General features: G+C 37.8%; 2 protein-coding genes across 17 annotated transcripts in view; one reads left to right on the plus strand and one right to left on the minus strand.

Annotated features, from left to right (window-relative positions):
* Positions 1 to 1967, plus strand: part of CACNA1D (calcium voltage-gated channel subunit alpha1 D) — a 166579-nt gene extending 164612 nt beyond the window's left edge. For all 16 annotated transcript variants that reach the window (XM_048957947.1, XM_048957958.1, XM_048957962.1 and 13 more), the window contains one exon: positions 288 to 1967. In XM_048957947.1, the coding sequence (XP_048813904.1) occupies positions 288 to 581 (294 nt within the window). In that variant the 3' untranslated portion in view covers positions 582 to 1967. The remainder of the gene's footprint in view (positions 1 to 287) is intronic.
* CHDH (choline dehydrogenase) lies at positions 607 to 18451 on the minus strand. Its single transcript, XM_048957973.1, has 8 exons — positions 18353 to 18451; positions 13379 to 14187; positions 12804 to 12955; positions 12152 to 12281; positions 11321 to 11455; positions 8772 to 8914; positions 7973 to 8075; positions 607 to 7351 (listed from the first exon to the last, which is right to left on the minus strand). Exons 2-8 carry the CDS (start codon positions 14130 to 14132, stop codon positions 6933 to 6935), a joined length of 1836 nt encoding a protein of 611 aa, XP_048813930.1. The 5' UTR covers positions 14133 to 14187; positions 18353 to 18451; the 3' UTR covers positions 607 to 6932.
* Between the last annotated feature and the right edge of the window lie 2778 nt (positions 18452 to 21229).

Genomic DNA, 21229 nt, shown 5'->3' on the forward strand with positions numbered 1-21229 from the left:
TCTAAAATACCTAGAATGTATCTAGAACTCTGTTTCAGCAACTTATTTAGTAGCTGCTGTCCTATGTTTATAAGACTCCTCCTAAGTTTCTGACAACAACTGAATGTATTGCATTATCAGTTACAGTACCATATAACTGATACAGCGTAGTTTGAAGCTATTTGATTGTTGATTTGTGAGTTAGCATGGAGTTTCTAGTATTTTCCACAAATGAAAAATGTTTTTATGATATGTCTGTTCTTCCATAATTCTGCTTTATACCTCATTCTCTGCTCTCCATCTGCCAGGTACTTATATCTGAAGGCCTAGGAAGGTATGCAAAGGACCCTAAATTTGTTTCAGCTACAAAACATGAGATTGCTGATGCTTGTGACATGACTATCGATGAGATGGAAAGTGCGGCAAGTAATCTTCTCAATGGAAATATTAGCAATGGGACCAATGGGGATATGTTCCCCATTTTAAGTAGACAAGATTATGAACTTCAAGAATTTGGTCCTGGCTACAGTGACGAAGAACCAGAACCAGGACGATATGAAGAAGATTTAGCTGATGAAATGATATGCATTACAAGCTTATAGTATTTAGCAAGGGAAATGATTTTAAATAACAGAAAAAGTGCCTCATAGTTCAAAGATGCTAGGCACTAGTTGGGGTTAACCGATCAAGTTTTGTACAAGTGACGTCACGCCTCAAGGAAGCCATAACTAATAAACAGATTATCTCCGGGTTGCTGAAATGTGATCAGAGCTGCAGCACATCATCTCTTCCCACAGAATCTTCAGCTTCTCTGTAGGAATAAGGTTATTTTGGAAAGAAGCGGGTTCTGACAATCAGTTTTTTGAGGGCTAGAGTGGGATTCTGAGGTGTAATATCTTGCCTGTCCTTCAACTTTGTGCTGCTGTCCTTCATAGTAGAGCGGGATTCTGTCAGTGAAAATGTGTAAGTCCAGCACAACACGAGGTGAGTGATGACAACCAATAATGTCATTACCTCAGTACTCAAGAGCATATCAGCTATCCATTGCATATCTATTCTAATACTGTTTTCAAACCTGCCTCCCAATTTCTTTTCTTAATGCTCTTCTAAAACATGGTTTGTCATGCTCTACCTGTTAGAGATCATTGGAAAAAGAAGTTATATAAAGAATATTCTGTCATATGTAACATCAGTTTACATAGCAAAATATCATTCAGATAGTCTGTTTTATGACTATCACATTAAGGGCAAAATATACTGGAATAATTGCATTCTTACTAATGCACTTGCAACCAGGTTAAAGTAGAATTAGATAAGATAGTTTGCTAAAAATTATATAGTAGAAATTATTGTAAATGAATTGTAATATACAATGATTTGTATTTGTAAAGAGATGTTCTATATTTTGTAATTATTGTACCGTAATTGAACTGCAGCAATATTTATGGACCCTAATTATTGTAACTCTCCACAGAATTCTAGATATGAGTATTTTTACTTGGAATATATAGATCTATAGCATAAATATTTAAATAGAGCCACCTCTCATTGTAAATCTTTTTGGGATAAAGTGTCAAGTTTGAACTTGACAACACAGACTTTTTTTTTAACATTATGGTGTCAAATGAATCTCTCTGTGTAAGGGATGCACAGTTGACCATTTGCAGTCTTATACTTGGAAAGGTAAAAGATTTGAAATTATTTTAACATTTTGATTGAAAAGTAAGTTGTAATTTTATTTTTGTATTAATCCCATGCTACTGAAATATTATTTAAAAATTGGCAAGTTCATGCCAGGGTAGTAATCATGGGACAGTTTGTCTTGACAAAGTACATTGCCTATGTACCCTACTGTGATAGAAAGCATCTAGGGCAGAAACTGTTTCATAGGTAAAGGAAAATGCTTTACTAAGTATTGCTTACTTTGCTCAGAAAAAGAAGAAATATGACTAAATGATTCTTCACAGAACCAAAAAAAAAAATAATAATAATAATAATTATATAAAAAGTATACTACTTCATTGCCTCTACCTTTCTGTTTTATGTGTATTATTTCAAAGATTTATTTTTATGCAATCAAAAGAGGGCTGAGATATTGTTCATAATGCAGTAAAACCCTGAAATGACTTTGAGGCTAATACAACCTTGGAGGAAAATCAAAAAATACTGAAAGCTACTGTCTATTTTGTTAGCACTGGATAAAAATGACTTGTTCTAACAAGTTGCATTATCAGGTTTTACCTGTAATTCATATGCTAGATAGCAATCCAGTTCACATTTTTACAAATGTGATGTTTAAAACATGTCAATAAACATTTTGTACATAATGACAATTTCCTATGAATAGCATACAGACTTCCTCTGGAATCATTCTTATTTCAAATACCAGGATAAGAACTTAAAGGTTTGTAAATTCTTTCTTGACCTAAATCATTTTGTATTAAAACAAATGCAAAATGTTCTTCAAAATAAAACTGTGTAATAATTTTATTATACTTGGGACTCCTTTTACTGACAGTTTTTCACCAGGAAGCTCCAAAAGTGAAATTCTGTTTGTACCATTTGGAGAATGGGAAGGAACACATGGAATTTGATAACAGATCTACAGTGTTAGAGTGTGCAAGCTCTTTATGAATAATTGCTGTTAACCAGAAAGGAGAAAAGTGATTAGAGTATTTGTATGAACAAGGGCTGTATTCCTGCTGTAATCCATTCTAGGGGATTAATGCTCCCAGAGGTGTGAATGTATGGAAACAATCAAGCAAATCTGACTTAACATTGCTTACGAAGTGAAATCTGTTGTGCCTGTCTGTCACTTGGGTGGGTTTCCCACTGTAGTCATTTTGTTACTCATCTCAACTTACAGGAGCAAAGTTTCCGATACCAAAATAAAGTCTTCAGATCTTATTTCAGAGAAACAGCAGTCAGAAGTTTTCACAGCTCCACCTCATTTCTGCAAAACACCTTTAAGGAAGCTGGAGATGGAACATTTAAAACAAAAACAAACAAACAAACAAAAACCCCGCAAGTAATTGCACAGATTTTTCTCATAGCACATCTAATGTAGCAGATTGCACGGAACAAGACTTTTTAAATTAAGCATATGTCTGAACAGACAGAAAAAGATATGCTGAGTTCACTGTATTTTCTTGCTAGTAGTATAGTTAGTCCTCAGTTTCAAATGGTCTGATAAGAAGGATACTCTTTGGGGCAGATATACTATTTTATGAGAAAATAGTCCTTATGAACAGTGGAGGAAATTCAGCTACAAGCCATGTTCTGTATTAATGGTTTAACTATACATAGAATAACTGTTCAATTTTATCACAGAAGCGTAAGGAAAAAAAGGTTAGCCCACATATATATGATTACATGGTAACTGGCAGCCTTAGAATGAATCACAGAATTGTAGTCATCACTCCATTAAAAGAAATGTAAGTGATCTCAACAATTAATGCATTTATCATGATTTCCCAGATTTGCTTACATGTGAACACAGTGACAGAAAGCATTATGGTTGTCCATTAGCAAGGAGTTAAATACAACTAAGAGAAGTTATATTCACTTAAAGATTGTACATATAAAATATGTTCATATTTGAACATTATCCTTTGTTCGGAGGTTGGATGACAGAAAAATATAGACTAAAAGAACACTGCAATAAGATGCTTGTGTTGTATCTGCAGTAACTTTTGAACTGTTACAAGATGCACAAATGCTTTTATTTTTTTCCCAACAATCCATGTCATGTAACTATTATTTTAATAAGATGTACAAATACTTCAATATGTTTCTGTTACAGAAAATGTCTGTTACAACAACCCCACTATTTACTTTCCCAGTCGCCTTACTTATTTGTAGAGTAATTGAAATCATACACTTGAAAATTATTTTAAAGTATTTTAAGCTGGAGAAACATCAGAACATCACCGGAATGGTGTACAAAATCTAGAGTGTCCTTAAATGAAACAAAATGCAGTTTTACAAATACAGCTATTTTCTGCTGCTTTTAATAGCACTTCTCATACTAAAGTAATTTGAATTGAGATTCATGTACAGAAAGAAAGGAGTTTGGTCACTTTTCTTTCTTAATCTTATTGCCCCCTGCCAGAGACATCCAGCTGTCTCCAAAGCACCCACAGCAAGCTGTTCCCATGGAAATGCTGCTGCTGGCACTCAGTACCATTGCTGGTTGAAGCCAGGCTGGCAGGTCTAGGAATTTCCCAGTTCTTACATCAAAAAACTCTGACAGTGAACTCTTTTTGAAGCCATAATGTACTATCATCTGCTTATCTATAGAAAAAATATCTGAATAGAAATGGAAATAATATTTGCTTAACCACTATATTATTTTGTTAAATAATGTCCTGTGATCCACAATATTCATAAGGTGTGTAGATGGCTGATATTTAACTTGCAGGCTCCCAGTGCTCCACAGAGCACATTAGAACATTTTTATCTGTTCTAAGCACCCTTAGCAGACTGAACTCTGCTAGGAGTAAGAACAATTGCAACAGAAATTCCAATTGCAACAGAAATTCAATCCCAGCAGACACACAGAGTGCAGGAGAATCTAATGGCTGCTTGATGCTACCTGAAAATTATCCCAGGACAACATTTTCAAATACCTGAAGAATTTCCTTAGGACTACATCAAAGGAAATACATGAAGGAGACATGAAGTTCTGTAGTGGTGAGGTCTAAATTAATAAGGCAGCTACAGCTGCGCAGCAGTGAAAAAAATCTTCAAATGTTTAGAATACCTTGCAAGGCTGTATGTTTAGAACTGTGAGAAAAGATGATGCTTCAGAACAAATGCCTGATTGTCTGATTACACAATGCAGCAACGCGTACCTTGATTGTTAAAAGCAGCAAGACACGTGAATGTAAGACACATGCAATTCTATATGTTTATCTAACCTCACCATTTCCTAATCTCTCAGAACTTGAAATAATGGCAGATGACAGCTCTGTGTGTTCAAGCAATAAGTTATGTAATATAGCAACTAGTTAATCCTCTGCAGTTGCATAATAACAATTCCCATGCTGCATGTCTAGATTGGAAACCCATGTTTTGAATCTGCAAACGCAGGAACTTCACTGTCACATCTTTCCAAATTGCTTCCTCTCTCAAGTGCACAGGACTGCGGTGAGTCTCATCACTGGTATTCTGAACATCCTTAATAGTTCTTATCCTAAATGACACTAAGATACAGTGAGTTTCTTTAAATGAAGATCTCAGAAGAATAGCTGCTGAATAGAAGCTATTAGTTACTATAAAAGTGGTACATTATACATAATTCATGCTCTCCCTAAAGGCACAGTCATGGCAGGTGAATTGTCTTACTAATACAGCCAGTCAATCACCTCTGACTTTATTGTTCCCCGCATTCCAGGCAAATATATATCGTACATAGAAAGGGTTTACCTGTTTCCTTTGGGAGTGATGTTCACTTCTATCCCCTTCCATCTTCAAATTTTTTATTTACTCTTTATACAGATACTCTGATCAATTAAGTCCTTTCTCTCAGCTAGCAGCAGGGCTTCCAACCATTACTTTGCAGCAGCACTAGGTAGAAAAATCTGCCCTAAACATCTGCAGTTGTCCCTCTAGCCAACATCTGAGTCAGCAGCTTTTTTGAAATTTGTTTTTTTTTTCAGTTTGCTCAAATGGTGTAAAATTCCACTTTTCCTGGGGAAAAAGAAAGGCATATTCTGTTCACGGGAACTACTGAGCAATCTGAAGGTACAGAAGCATTTGCTTTATAATTCAACAATTATTTAGTCTGAAGTTAGCTTGGACTACTTAACAAATCCATAAAATTAAATGGTTTTGGTTCCAGTTAATGAATTCCTTTTCTTTAGGTGTATTATTTTTGTTCCTTTGTTTTTCAGTTCAGCACCAGTAAGTTAGACACACACTGAAACAGCCATGAAGATCATGCATTTGTTTGACATATCTGAAGATAGTAAACAAAGATTTAAGCCCTAACTGAAGTATAGCATTGGTTTACTGAGTAAGTCATTTGCCTTTGAATTCAAAAAGATCTCTACTCATATCACTGATATCTTGGTTAATGTAGTTATTTTGAGTGAACTTCCATTTTAAAGCTACCTCAGCTATAAATATTTTTAATTATTTTTGATTGGTAGTTGGGCACACTATTGAGTATATTTGCATGCACTCATCTTTGAGCAAAGATCAGTAACTTTATGGAAATTATTGGGCATGTGGATCCCTTACAATGGTACAAGATAAAGCAGCACAACTAAATGAGCTTAAATTGCAAACTGAATTCTATTGTTTCTTGAAAAAAATAATAAAAAAAAAAGCAAGGGTAAAATCCAGCTTTCCAATATGCTTTTATAAATATCAGTTCTATTTCTGCATTTATTAGAAGAAAAAAAAAGTTCTTGATAAATGTATTTTATGTCTTTTTTTCTAAGTTCAGAGTGCTAAGTATGGTAAAGTCCAACTTCTAGTAAAGATTTGTAAATTATGCATTCTTCCCATAAAAAACACATCTTATAAGTTCTGGACATGTTAAGTGTCTCTTCTGTGAATTCTGATACTACTACTTTGGCCTGTAAGTACATAAATGCTTGCATTTACTTTGCAGAATGTGGGAATTACTGAGTAGCTGTAATCTTGGGTAATAATCTCAAAACAGTTAAAATTCTTCCTTTAAATAATAAGACATATCATAAAGACTTTCAAAATAACACACACTGATCTCTTCCTGTCTAACTAAAATAAACAGCTTAAACCAACTGATTTAAATATATATATATATATATATCTAATCTGGTATAACAGAATGGACCAAATTAATAGCTGCTTTACTGTGATGTGTATTTTTTCTACGGTATTTATTTTGTTGGCCCTTCCAATTGAGATACAAACACACAGATGAAAAACTAAGTGGCAAAAATGTGAAAGGATGACAACAGTGTTTATCGTTGTTTCTCCAAGGTCTTGGGCTTATATACAGGAACGTTTTTCTCCTGAAGTGATGGGAGCCCCTTAATTATATCTGCAGCTTTCTCTGCTATCATAATAGTAGGGGCATTCAAGTTCCCACTGACTATACTGGGCATTATTGAGGCATCTACTACTCTCAAATTTTCAACACCAATTACTTTTGTTTGGGGATCAACTACAGCGGTGCTATCTGAAGGCTGGCCCATTTTACAAGTGCAAGAAGGATGATAAGCACTATCAGACTTCTGTCTTATAAAGGCATCTATTTCTTTGTCAGACTGAACGTTGTTTCCTGGTTGAATTTCAGGTCCACGAAATTTTTCAAAAGCTTTCTGAGCAAAGATCTCTCTGGTCAACTTGACACACTGGCGGAATTCCCAAATATCTCTTTCTGCATGGAGAGAAAATAAGATGGCTCTAAGTACGCTCTACCATAGTAGAAAAAAAGAAAAAGAAAAAGAAAAAGAAAAAGAAAAAGAAAAAGAAAAAGAAAAAGGAGAAGAGAAGAGAAGAGAAGAGAAGAGAAGAGAAGAGAAGAGAAGAGAAGAGAAGAGAAGAGAAGAGAAGAGAAGAGAAGAGAAGAGAAGAGAAGAGAAGAGAAGAGAAGAGAAGAGAAGAGAAGAGAAGAGAAGAGAAGAGAAGAGAAGAGAAGAGGCATAGGAGAAGTCTCTCACTTATTGCTGAAAGCCAAAGTAGAACATTTTGAACAAATCTCATAGATTTATACTCAGTGTGCAAAATAGCTACATATATTGCATGCTCTCTCACAAGGTAATAGGTGAGCTATGAAAAGTTGCTCTTTATTTTGCTATACCCACTGTCTCTGACTGCATTCCCAGCAAGAAATTCTTCTTATCTGCCAGTACAAAGAATTTTGGACAGTGGCCTCTTTGATAAAATCTGACAGTGCACTAACCTTCACTTCTGAACTGATTTCAAGTAGATGTGAAAATCTGCTACTGTATCAGGCAGGAAATAAGTTATCATCAGAGGGTGAAGAAGCTGCTTTTACCTTCCGACATGTAGTTAGGCTCAATGATAGGATGGTCCTTTGGATCTGCACTCTTCAGCTTTAGCCAGCCAACACTTGCACTCCTCATGGGTCCTACATGGACCTGCAAACCCATTCTATACTCATGACAAAATCCCACCAGACACATTTCCAAATTTAGAACATTCTATTTCTTTTTCAATTCAGACAGACTTTGCAAATTAAATATGATATTCCATAAGAAAGAGAGAATGTACCTGTCTTTTCAACTTACAGCTGTTTATTTCCAATTTAAAGTACAATTACTTTAGCAGTAGCACAGCACTCCAATGCAATCAGATCAGATTACTATAACCACTGAAGAGATCAGCAAGAAGATGATGTATATTCAGGAACAGTTCCTTACCATTAGCACAGACTTTCAGATCAGAATGACATTTTAAAAAGAAGGTTGGATTTGTGCCAATAAATAAATGAGTGGCTTCATATATTCTAGCTTACACCTCTGCCTAAACTGCAGGGGAACAGAGAACACCTTGGTTTAGTTTTGTACATCTAGTACAAGTGTCCTAATGAACAGTACTATGGCACTTCAGTAGTGCAATTGAGCACATTTACAGAGATAACAAAGCAGCATAATTTTAGTAGCAATATCAAATAATTATCACTTTTTTCCCAATGTAGGAGGTTTAGTCAGTTCTTTATGCTGCAAAAGGTATTTCACGGCGTAAAGCCAAATCACAATGACCACAATAAAAGATCAATCTACTTCCTATAGGGACTATAGAACATTACTGCAGTAGGTTCTTTAAAAACTCACCTGGTAAGCTTCCATCGTGGAAGCAACCCGACCGTGATCAATCACCTGAGAAGGGAGAAAGTGGAATTGAATGTCGGGGTGAGGAACTCCTGGCTGACTTCGGATAAACCCACCAGATTCTAAGTGGGCAGTGGCTCCCTCACCTAAGGAGTGAAAATGAGCGATAAAATGCCATTACAAGACCTCAGAAAAGCAAGAAACACATTTCTTTTTAACTTGTTTTACTATAGATAGTATGTTGGTTGCTCCAAAAGTAATGTCTCCTATTTATTTCAACAAGAAACTACAATGGATACAAAGAGAGCAGTAACACTACTTGATTGAGCAAATTTTCAGATACAAAACACCTTTTTTTTTCTTCCCAATATGTAGTCATCACCATTAGCAATACTTTTTTCACCAATGATGAACAAGACCCTGTATGCCATGCTTGTAAAAATCTGCGCCAGCAGAGATGACCCATTGTTTCACAACTGCTATGATTGTACGATTGCTAGGAAAATGTTGCCCATGCAGCCCATCTTTCAGCAGCTTGAATGAAGCCAGAAGGTGCCGAATCTGGGTTATATGGATAGTGTAGTAGGACAGTCCAGTCAAAAATGGGTTAAGTGCTGCACTGTCATCAAATTGGTGTGGGGCTTGGCATTACTGTGTTGCAAGAGAAAATTGTCTTCCTCTCTGACCTGATTCTGGAAGTTCAAGTCTTCAGCTTATCCAACATCATAATCTAGCAGTCAGACATGGTTTTTCTGTGTTCCAGGAAATCCATAAATATCATCCAAAATACACTGCACACAACTTTACCCACTGAGAGCTGCAACCTGTTGCCACTTCATGAACTGTTGTTTGAACTCCACCTCATAGTGGTGACCCAGCATCTTGACACTGGTACTGATGTGATCCAGGAAACTTACCTTCAGCCATGTATTGTTTCAATGGGACCTGGCAAAATTGCATGCGGTCTTTCTTTTCCTGTGTGAGCATTCATGGGAACCCCACCTAGCACAAACTTTATGACATTCCAGTATTGCCACCACTGTTTTCAATGCTTTGAAATCAATATTGAGCTCTGTACACACATCCCTGGTTGTAGTCCAGATGAGCTGGTTGAATTGCTCTTTATTTCGTGGTGGGAACTGAGCACGGCCATCCAGAACATGGCTTATCTTTCACATTGTTGTTGCCACTGAATGCACCACATACCACCTCACTGTGCTAACATCCACTGTTCAGTCTCCGTAAACATTCTGCAAGCATTCGTGAAAGCCACTGAGTGCCATTTTTTCCACATAGAGGAATTCGATTACGTGTGTTTGCTTTCTTTCATTTTGTTAGACTGCCCCTTTGCCTCCATCTGTCACACAGCAACAAAATGTCACAGAATATTTGTGGGAAGGTTCAACTGCCATACCACCAATCTGCCTCTGACATCATGGGCCAACATCATAAAATAGGAGGCATTACTTTCAGAGCAGCCCTCACAATTCATATATACAGTGAAAATTGCAAAGAATACAAACACTTCAGGAACAGCTTGCAATGGAAACAGTATGCATCACTTTCACCTGCTTCTTAATCACTAGGTAAATGTAATTCTCTATAACTTTGGAAATTCCAATTATTTGATAGTGAGATGTTGCAGTTACCACAGGATAACTGGCAGAAGCTCTGCCTACAGTTTAACTGCAGAGGCAGATTCAGTATTGGGACTCTGCCAGATGTGGAGGGAACCAGCTGCAGCATCCTGATATCATTGCACTGCATGCTTCAAGAGAAGCAGTATAGCTATCCCATCAGTCACATGTAATAGGCAAAGACATCCACAGTGCCTACCCTGAAGGGGAAAGATGAAGAGACTACTATGTCCCTCATATTATGTTATTTTCAGATCCATTTAAAACCATGATTCATCCCTGCATGCCCATTACTTCCATGGTAAATGCCACACATACACAGCATAAGTCATCACCTTGGGCCAGTTACTGACATAATGATTCAGCAAGAGATGAAGGCTTTGAGTTTGGCCAAACTATTTTAATGATTTCAAGGATTACGTTGATAGATTCTTTTTAAAGTCTGGGTTATTATAACATAAAGCTGGATTATTATGAAATGAGAGTGCCATTTTTAACAAAAGTTACTCTGAAGGATTCTGCCTGGAGCAACAAAATAAATTTTTTGTGACAAGAATTAGGAAAAATAGTTCAGTTCACAGCACATTTTTATCTAAGCAACATCTATTTTTTAACAAAGCTTTTCTCAGTGCCACCAAGATTTAAAAGTTTATTTTCTTAAAAGGAGATCCAAGTGTATTAAATAACACTGTATAAAAACATCATTTGATATCTAAAACATAATAACTAATAACTACTTTAAAATACTTTGATTTATAAAAAAAAAGTAATCTTTCAGGCCCTTTGCAAACTCCAGTTAGTTTAAAAGATATGAAATAATTTTATATGAAGGATCCCAGATTTCAAAATTCACAGATAAAAAGCTTTAATATTTCTAAAGCAATCAGTGGTAGAATTGCATACTTTGTTTCATACCTGTATACTTCCAAAGCCATTCTAGACCAATCCTCACCATGTTAACTGGCTTTTGTGCACTGTATAGAGTAATAGGTTTTGTGCACTTGTGCTGGACGTACACTTCTAAATGATCTTGAAGGTTCCGGCCTACTCCTGATTAAAAGATTTATAAGGGGGCAGGAAGGAGAAGAAAGGAAAAAGAAAGCAAAGTTATTTCAAGTAGAACAACTATATTCAAAATTTGCTACCAGAAAACAGCATAAATGGAAACTAACCCAACCTCTTATAGGGGTAATGACAACTAGTACCAAGACTACGTGTCATATCATCAGCTCATGTCATAATCAGATTTTAAATAAACATAGCATAACTAGAACAACAATAGTAGTTGAATGGCAGACATATCATTTGTTCTAAAATTGCCAGATCTGACTGCTGAGTATTAGATTTTCATGTTAGATTTTCATGTTAGGATTATATTTCCATATTAAAGAAGTTCATGTTGTTCTTTCCATATTTTAATATATACGACAGTGACAATTGATACAATCTCTTGTGGATCAAAACCCCTTGTCCAAAATTCTAAATTATTAGTATGCAGCTTTAGTTTAAAGCCACTTGGTAGCATTTTTCAGAAAGGCATTTTCCACTATCAAACGGTGGAGAAACTGTAGGGGGCCTCTGCTCAGTTCCAAAATCAATGTATGTTTCCACTGATCTGTAACGCTGTTGATTTCAGTCCATATTACCTGACATAAAGACAACCAAAATTAATGAATTTGTTCAATTTAATAGACTTGGAATTGAATCCTTAGGAAGATAAAAGATTGAAAGAAATAGTAAGATTACCAGGAAGGTGGCATACAACAGGGATTCCCAGTTCTTTTAAATCGTCTGCATTGCCAATCCCAGACAACATAAGTAGCTGTGGAGAATTTATGGCACCTCCACTTAAAATAACTTCTTTACTGGCAAAAGCCTGAAATGAAATGAGCAGATAAGTTCTAATGTTATTAAGCTTGATCTGAATGCAAGTGAGCTTCAACTCAGATACAATTCTGACTGAGATTAGACACATATCCCTCACATTTTTCTTATTCTAAATGCATTACTATCTTGCTACAAGTTTCTTTAAGGAGGAATGATCAAGCTTTCAATATGAGCAGACAAGCTGTGACTTGATATTATGCAAGAGCATCATGTAATGTTTCAAGCTGGAACCTACACTTATATTACTGGAGAACTGTTATATTACTTATAAACTGGAGTGTGATGAAACACTGCTATTTCAGAAAAACAGCTCTGAAAATACTCTTATCTCTAAATAAATACAACTGAAGTATCACCTACTGTAAACAACTCACAAAGAATCATACAGTGGAAGCTGACATTTTACAGAGTAAAGCATCACTTGTATTACATACCTACTTTGTTTTATTTATTTATTTCTAAATTTTGCTATGAATAATATCTTTCATATTGGAAAATATAAATCTTTCACCTTTTCCCTTTGTCCATTTTTCACATACTCAACACCAATGGATTTTGTTCCTTGAAACAAGATCTTTGTTACAAGCGTCTTCTCAGTAACTGATAAATTGGGGCGAGATATAGCTGGGTGAAGGTAAGCACTAGCTGTGCTCCATCTTTTACCTGCAATATAAACTTAAATTTAAAATCAAAATAGTTGTACTAAGTTCTCTTCAAGATTTTTACCAATACCAATACCAGGATGTTTATATAATAAAAGCATTCTTCTGTAGTGTTCAAAGCATACTATTGGATATATACTAACTAGATATTTTATTTTAACTTCCCAAAGACGTTATGAAAACCTCTTATCCCAAATTTACCTTTAACTCAAGATCTGCATGCCAAAACATTTTAAATGAAATACACTCTAGACTGACAGCAAGCTGCTGTGAAACTTGTATTGGAAATTTAGAGTTTGGTAGCTATTCATCAATCCAAACAACCAAAAAGCATTCAGTGCAGATTGTGTTTGTATTCTAAAATTATTTCAGTACTTCTGGTGGCTCAGAAACACAAATTTCTTAATGAAACTTTATAATTTACCTTGGTGTATAGTCATGTCCATCCAGCCAAATCCTTCTTGTTGATAACCATTCATATCATCTGTGAAGGGATACCCAGCTTGCTGGGTTGCATCCAGGAATGCTTGATGAAGAGGATGGTTTGTTTTTCCCCTTGACACATAAAGAGGTCCTTCTCCACCTCGATACCGATCTGATCCCAGCTCGTGTGTCTGCGCTTTCTTAAAATAGGGCAAGCAATGATCATAGTCCCATCCTATAGCCCCTTCTCTGCTCCATCGATTATAATCTTCTGCGTGCCCACGAATATATACCATTGCGTTGAGAGAAGAGGAACCACCCCACACTCTTCCTCGGGGCCAGTACATAATTCTGTTATCCATATGCTTCTGTGAAGTTGTGTGATAATACCAGTTATATTTCTCATCACAGAGGTTATAAGTTAATGCAGCAGGCATATGAATCTTCCACAGTAGTCTTTTACTACCTAAAAGGGTGTCTTTAGGGCCTGCTTCCAAAAGCAGTACAGTACTGTGAGGGTCTTCAGTCAGCCTGTTGGCTAACACACACCCTGCTGATCCAGCTCCAACAATGACATAATTATAAGAGTTTGCCTTTTCAGAACTAAGCTGAGACAATGCACGTGAGATTTTTAATTGTTGCTCCTTGATGCCCCATGTGTTCCTTAATAGGTGCGCTTTAAACAGAGCTCCTGTTATTTTGTGGATCTGATTCACAGGACTGCAATGTTTAACTCCATTGATTAAGTAGGACATCTTAACTAATAACACTACTCTTGCAGACTTAAAAAAAAAAATCCAGCGTTTTGCCCTAGGAAAAACAAACAAACAAACAAAGTCCAAATTAAAATATAATAATTAGTGCAGTGTAAGACCTCTAAAATGTCTATCATTTTCAGATACAAATGCTGTACTTTGCTCATTCTCACTATCCAAAAGTTTAACTAAATGCTAATAAGACAACAAACATTTACTCTGAAACTTGCTGTCTTTTTTAATGCATTACTGGCACCAGTTGAGTGGATGCTACTTGGTATTATAAGCAGTACAACTTTGCTTTCCTTTGGGTTCATGAGATAAACACCTGAAGCACAGCTTGAAGTATTTATCAAAACTGTGAAGGATAGAAACCTCTGCTTACCTGGTAGTCTCTTTATCTGCCTTTAGTGGACAAGAATTTAAGAAAAACAACAATTGCATAAATTCCCCTAAAAATTTGAGTCAGTAGTATTGCATAGCCAATTTATAACCGTGGAAAAGATTCAGCTGGAAATACAGAACTACAGTTTTTGAGGAATGTCTCCTTACGTAGGTAAAGGCAACACTTGTATGTCTGTGGCTTTTTCCCTTCTTATTGAAACCAGATCCTCCAGGAGAACTCTGAATACAACTATGATGCGATACTACCAGGTCCTGATGCTTGGTAGGAATAGCAATTATTTACCTTCAGAAAAGCCTGTCAACCTTACAGACAACACAGGTTTAACTGTGTACTCAAGCAAGATTTCCATAGCTCATTTCTACATCGTAAGTACTGCTACTGCTGGCCAGTTTGTAATGTGTTTCTCTTGTTTTCTCCCTTTGAAACCACTACTCCCATACAAACAATGACTAAAAACAGCTAGATATCCTAGGCTTGTAAAAACTAATTTTTCCCAGCCCATGGCTCCTGAGAATTTGCTGGAGATTCTACAGACAGCAACATAGTTTTTGTGAGAGAGACCACTCAAGTTTGTGAAACCACACACGAGTCCAGGATCCAAGACAAAATTAGATACAGTCTCTAACAAATTATAAGTCTTCCATAAGTAACCATATTTATTTACACTGTACTGTATGATATCAAACACATTTTTTTTTCCTCAGGGAAGTATGGGAATAAGCACAATCTTTTTCACTAAGAAAGCTTGTAACAGGCTGTACAAATCCTGAAATTTCTAGAATGTGAATGTGAACACACATCTGTGTGTGATAACAGTTTAGCCTAGCAGTGCACACACCTGATTCTCACATGGCTAATTCAAAGTGGATCCCAGCTGAAGGTAGGAGGGCATCTTTTACAGGTGGAGAATATTAAAAGGATTTCTGGAGGGGAAGAGAGTTTGGTGATTTCTTGTGTTGCGATAGAGAAAGATGGAAAGGTTTTATGTGTTTTGATTTGGTTATAATGAAGATGGTTACAATTTGAAGAAGATGTGATTGACCTACAGAACTGGCAGGTTGTAGATTTTGTTGCTTTAGGAAAAGCAGATGGATTTTACTACACTACAGGCTTAGGCTCTGCTAATCTGGGAAAGATGCTTTGTCCCTATATAACAAGGTATTTTTCTTTTTCTTTCTTTTCTTTGTATTTTGTGTGGGTGATTCACTATGAGACAACATTTTGAATTTCTTTCCTGAAGAAGCAGAATTCCTCTGATGTTGATCCTAAAGATGTTTACTAATTAGACAGGAAGAGTTTCCAGGATCTGGAACAAATATTAGCCTATTGATTTTTGGCATAAAATCTATAACGCCATTATATATTATTGTGCCTCCTAACCAGACTGCTGGCTACCAGCCATGACCTACTTAGCTGTTGGTGATAAAAAGAGTAAACTGTGCAGAATCCCTGGAATCACATTCAGCTGGAGTTACTCTGTGTCACAGACCTGAAGGTAGTGCCTAGAGACTGTAGTTCTATGGTTTGCTACAGCACAAGCAGCAGCTGATGAGCTTGTGAAGATGTTAACTAAAATGACATTCCAAAAGCAACACTGATGTTACAGTACTGTTTCTGTCCTGCCTTACTCTAGGACGTTAGTACTGAAGTGTAAACCCTTTATAAAGCTAACTAGTTGAGAGGCTCTTACAAGTGCGTACATTGAAACTCACAGAGCAATTCAAGCTTATATTGAAAGGGTCATTGCTTTCTGAAACTAGAACATGATGATACTTTGCTCTCTAGTAATCTGCTCAGCTCTACATGCATATACAGTTTTATTGTTGTTTAAATTCTTTTACTGTCTTGGGGAAATTTGCAGGAGTTTTCTTTGAACAGAATAACATCAACAAACATATAAATAGGAAGATTTAAACAGCTCAATTTTAATGCAATGCTCTGTAGTTACCACCAACAAAAGTGTCTTTTAGGCCTTACTGGATATTACTGGAAGACTTTGTCTGTGTTCTTTCATATCATGACCCTTCTGTGCTCATAATAAGAGGTTCCTTATCAGTTGGCAAAGAGCCCTGCAGAAATGCATAAAGCAACATAAAATATATTCATTTATTGCACCAGAGCTTGAAAATTTGAACTCACTTGAAAAAATTATATCTATTTTACAGGTAAATATTGTTGAAAGAGCTTATGGACAGCATTCCTATGGGAATAAAGAGCAGGAGAACCTCAGCAGGAAAACTTTATTGCTACAATGTGAGCACAGTATATTTGATCATACATTAGGTAGCTAAAAGTGGGAAGAGCTCTTAAGTGATTGGGGCTCCTCATTGAACACATTTATCAGTTCAGTATTTGGGGTTATGTGTAAAAAGAAGTTTTTCTAAAGGATGATCAAGAAGTGACTATCTCTCTTTTAATTTATTTTTTCCTGCAGCTTTTGAAAAAGGAGAGAGGGAGGAAAAAAGGAAAAGAAACTGCATAGGTTGTTTAATGATTAAATCAACTTGTTGGCAAGAAAGTTGGCAAAACTAGTTGAAGTGTGTCTGGGACCTAACTCCTAGAATTTTAGATTTACAGGACTCTCAGCCCACTACAAAGGGAAGAGAGTATGTACCTTGCATGCAGAGCAGGGTATATTGGAAAATGGACTGTAACAAAGTGGCTGTAGGTGGATGGGGTGGCTTATCTAGAAAAACTGCATATCTCTGGGCATTGTTACTATTAATGAATCAGAGATTTCCCATTCTCTGATAAAACTGGAAATAAAGCTGAACAAAGATAAGTACCAAACAGTTATGATAGCCACTGTATCAGCTAGGAGGCTGAATTACCAGCCAAGAAAGCAAGAATGAATGTTCTTTTGATGGTACTAAAGCGGTGGTTTGAATCTACTCCATCACATAAATTCATCACATCTATACTTACATGTTAATTCATGCTTTCCTTTAAGTCATTTCTTTTTTTGTTAATGAACTTATTAAAGTGGAATGGGTGTAGCTGAGTACCATGGGAGATGATGAGACTCTTGACAAGAGTGTGTAAGAAGAGGTTGGTCAACAGTATTTAAGTGACTCTGAGAATCAGTGTGTAGGTGATACACTATTTTCTGTGCTTTAAAGCTTGAAGGTGCAGAGGTCAAATCTCAAGCCATTTTGTTTCAATGTAAATCCAACATACTTAGCTGGATATGTACATTAGTATTAATGCACAGCTCTTATGTGATCCACGCACTCATCTGCACGTGGGTCTCCTGCCTGAACGCCAGCTCCTGCAGACACACTGAAGGCACAAGGAAACTCCCACTGGCTGATATTCCATTCCTGCTTCTGTTTTACCAGGGCCGAAATGACCGCATTTCCTCCGGTGGAGGCAAATATCCCTCGGCTGGAGATGCCCAGCAGCACGCGCCCGGAGCCTGGGAGCAGCGAGGCCTTTCCTGGCCATCACCCTGCGTGTGAAGGTGCAGAAGCAACGAACCCCCGAGGTAAAGCGCTGCGCGAAGTTCCCGCAGCTGGGAGCGCTCGGGCCGCTGCAGCTCGCCTTGCTGCAGGCACGAACTTCTCCTCGTGCCCGGGGTCGGCACGGCCACGTCCTGAGGGCACGCGCAACCCGCAGAGCTCCTTCCCAGCCTCGCAGTGAAGGCTGGCGGCGGGACGTGGCACCTCGGGGCCGTGTTTACCACAGAGCCGCCTGTGTGGGGGTCCGCCACCGGGGCCTCATTCCCACCCCCACCGCCGCCCCGCTCCCTCTGTCTCCCTTTCCCGGCCCTTGTGTCGTGTCTTCCCGAGGCTCGGTGCCTCTCGGCCCCACTCACGCTGTTCCTGAGGCGGAGGCGGGCCGGGCGCCGTGAAACTTGGAGCTGGATCCCGTCACACGGCCCCGACCCAGCGGCAGGGGGAGCGGCCTGTGTGGGAGGCGGTCTGCGGCTGTCCGCGGGAACTTGCGGCTCTTCGTGGAAGAAGTCCGTCGGGGGAACTCTGTGCTGTTTCGAAACACTTCGAGCGGCTGCGGGGCGAAGTCCGCCTCCCGCGCCCTCGCAGGTTGTAGTGACACAGGTAGGAGCGAGGCGTACGGCAGGCGTTTGGAGGGCAGCGGAATCGCACTTCAAAGTGTCACCGAGCCGCCTGTGCCCGCACAGCCAGCAGAATCGCCGCTTATCAGCCTTTCCCTATGTTCCGTGGCCTTAAGGTGGGAATCCTGCAGTCATCTTTTAATCCGTGAATTTGTGTTGTTGAAGTTTCCTTGGTTTCTGCGAGGTAGTGAATTTAGTTTAGCTACTGGCAAAAAGTACTTTTAATAGACTAAATCCTCATACGTTTGGGCACGCAGATGTGCCATTAACATTAAGTACTACTGTTTCTAAACCTATTGGAACTTTCTGGTATTTTTGTCCCCTATCTTTGCAGGCATCAGTACCTGACCTCATACAACACCAGTGTCTCTTTCTAACCAATGCTTCGGACTTGCTCCCTTCCGAAGCACAAACACTGCTAGGTCATAAGCTGCCATCTGCAGGGTGTATGGTGCCTGCCACAGCCAGACCAGAAATCCATTTAATCAGTTAGTTATTAAACACATTAAGGCACCGCTCGGGAAATTTGTGGAATCCAAATGTACCTGTCTATAAAAAAAAGAGACAGAAGTGAATTCTACAATAATTACTCTTGGGCTTGAATATTTAATGCTGCTTTATGAGTGTCAAATGTATGAGGTACTTGAAAAAAAACATGGAAACAATACTGATATAAAATCAACAGAGATGACCACCAAACTCTGGAGACAGTGTAGGAACTCTGGTTGTTCTCAGCAGTGCTGTACTCCACTGTTACGTTATTTCACTTGTATAGATGATGTTCTTTGTTTTTGGTGTAGTTTTTAAACAAAATTTATTTGGTCAGCATGAGATTAATCAGAGATTATTAATTCTTTTGCATTACCTTTTAGAGAAATTTCTCTTCCGGATGCAGACATATAGAAACGCTCTCTTCTTAATTAAATGGAGACAGCTTTTTCAACCAAGCAAGACTTGGTTCAGAGCGGTTGTTGTTTTTTCTTTTTCCCCAGAAATCCTCAGTCAATTCAGTTGGAATATTTTTGTTTTCTCCTTTCTGCTCTACTTGTGGTTGTATGCATTATTACTGTGGTCGCTGACATTGTTACAGAGGGAAGAATTCTCACTTCTTTTGAACTTCAGTATTCCTGTAACTACTATATTAATTGATGTTTTATGTTATATTAAGCATTTTAATAGTATTAATATACTTTATAGCTGCAAATACATATTTGAAGCTTGGTTTGAGGGTGATGGGAGCCTTTGTTACAGAAGATAAAACAAGAAATAGAACTTCTGTAACAAAGGATTATTTACAAAGAGAAAAAGCCTCTATGGCTGTTGGTGCTATGTAGAAGAAATTTAGTTCTTCTGGGTTGTCGTGGGTGGGACAAAAACACTATACTGCCCTCATAAAAGAGAAGCTAGAATATATTTATTGACATGGTATACTGTAATATAATGTAGTGCTTTAACAGTGACTTAAGATTCAAGGTGGCTGGATACACTCCATTATTTACTATGCAGAGGATAGAGTTAAACATAAACATACAGGAGGCCTTCCTATTGAGCCTATGAGGTTCAGAGTGAACTCTTGTTTTCTAATCTCCTTGAACCATGGAGGTAAGGAGCCTAGATGTGGCACTCCTAGTCTCAGGTTTTGTCAGTGGTTTATACCTAAGGGATTACATGTGCACAGTCAATTTAAGATTGAATCTTAGTGAAGCTAACAAAACCTAAAACAATTAGTCACTTACTGAGGATCTGTATTGGCAAGGGAGCTTGACATCAGAGTGTAAGGGACATATCTCTGTGCAGCTGTAACCTCAAGAGGTGCCCCTGCTCAAGGGAGAGATCCTGTCATGCAGCCAGCTGCTGTGCAGGAGAGCTCAAAGGGGCTCTTGGGCTGCTCACCATTTACGGAGTAAGATTGACTCATAGTCATAAATTGCTTTTTAGGTGCATGCTCAATTGTTTTTCAGCTGCTGAACCAGCTGTCTGCTATCGGGCTTATTTGTCCTTCTGTGCAAGGCCAGGTTGAAAGATGGGGCTGAGGGAAGGAAGGTGAGGGGGCAGAATCCCTGATCTGAATGTGTATGTCCTGATCTGAATGTGTATGTTTGGTGGCCCTGCTAGGCAGGGGGGTTGGAACTACATGATCCTTGGGGTCCCTTCCAACCCGGGTGATTCTGTGATTCTGTGAATTGGGGACACACATTTTGTATTATTACTTTTGAATAGGGACAAGGTAAATACCAAGGATAATGAAAAGCTAATAATTTTTTAATGATAAGAACAAGCAAGAAAAAAATACTTAAGTTGAAAGTGATGTTTTTCCACTGAATAATACAATTTACTATAGCAACTACAACAGCAACTGAAGTTTAGGTTCTCCCTTCTGTGGTTTCCACAATAATGGCTTGTACAACAATTCCATCTTCTGGTAACAGTAGCACAGGAATTGTAATAAGACATTAATCCCACAGGCTGCAGTCTTCCCAGTCTTGGCTTAATATCTACCATTTCAGCATTTGATACCTCTTTCCCACACTGTGCAACTTTAATGTGGGTATATACATATGTATCTCCTATGTGATACAGAGAATCTGGAGATGGAGGTACACAGAATTCAATGCATAC

This window comes from Lagopus muta, chromosome 11 (genome assembly GCF_023343835.1).
Source record: "Lagopus muta isolate bLagMut1 chromosome 11, bLagMut1 primary, whole genome shotgun sequence".
Lineage (NCBI taxonomy): Eukaryota > Metazoa > Chordata > Aves > Galliformes > Phasianidae > Lagopus > Lagopus muta.

Bases quoted from the DNA above. Each gene is read 5' to 3' on its own strand.
- CHDH (XM_048957973.1), bottom strand. From the start codon at position 14,132: ATGTCCTACTTAATCAATGGAGTTAAACATTGCAGTCCTGTGAATCAG. The intron at 8,915-11,320 runs GTATGAAACAAA...TTCACTCCTTAG, and splicing joins ATGGCTTTGGAAGTATACAG to GTGAGGGAGCCACTGCCCAC. The intron at 7,352-7,972 runs GTAAAAGCAGCT...CTCTCCATGCAG, and splicing joins GCCTAACTACATGTCGGAAG to AAAGAGATATTTGGGAATTC.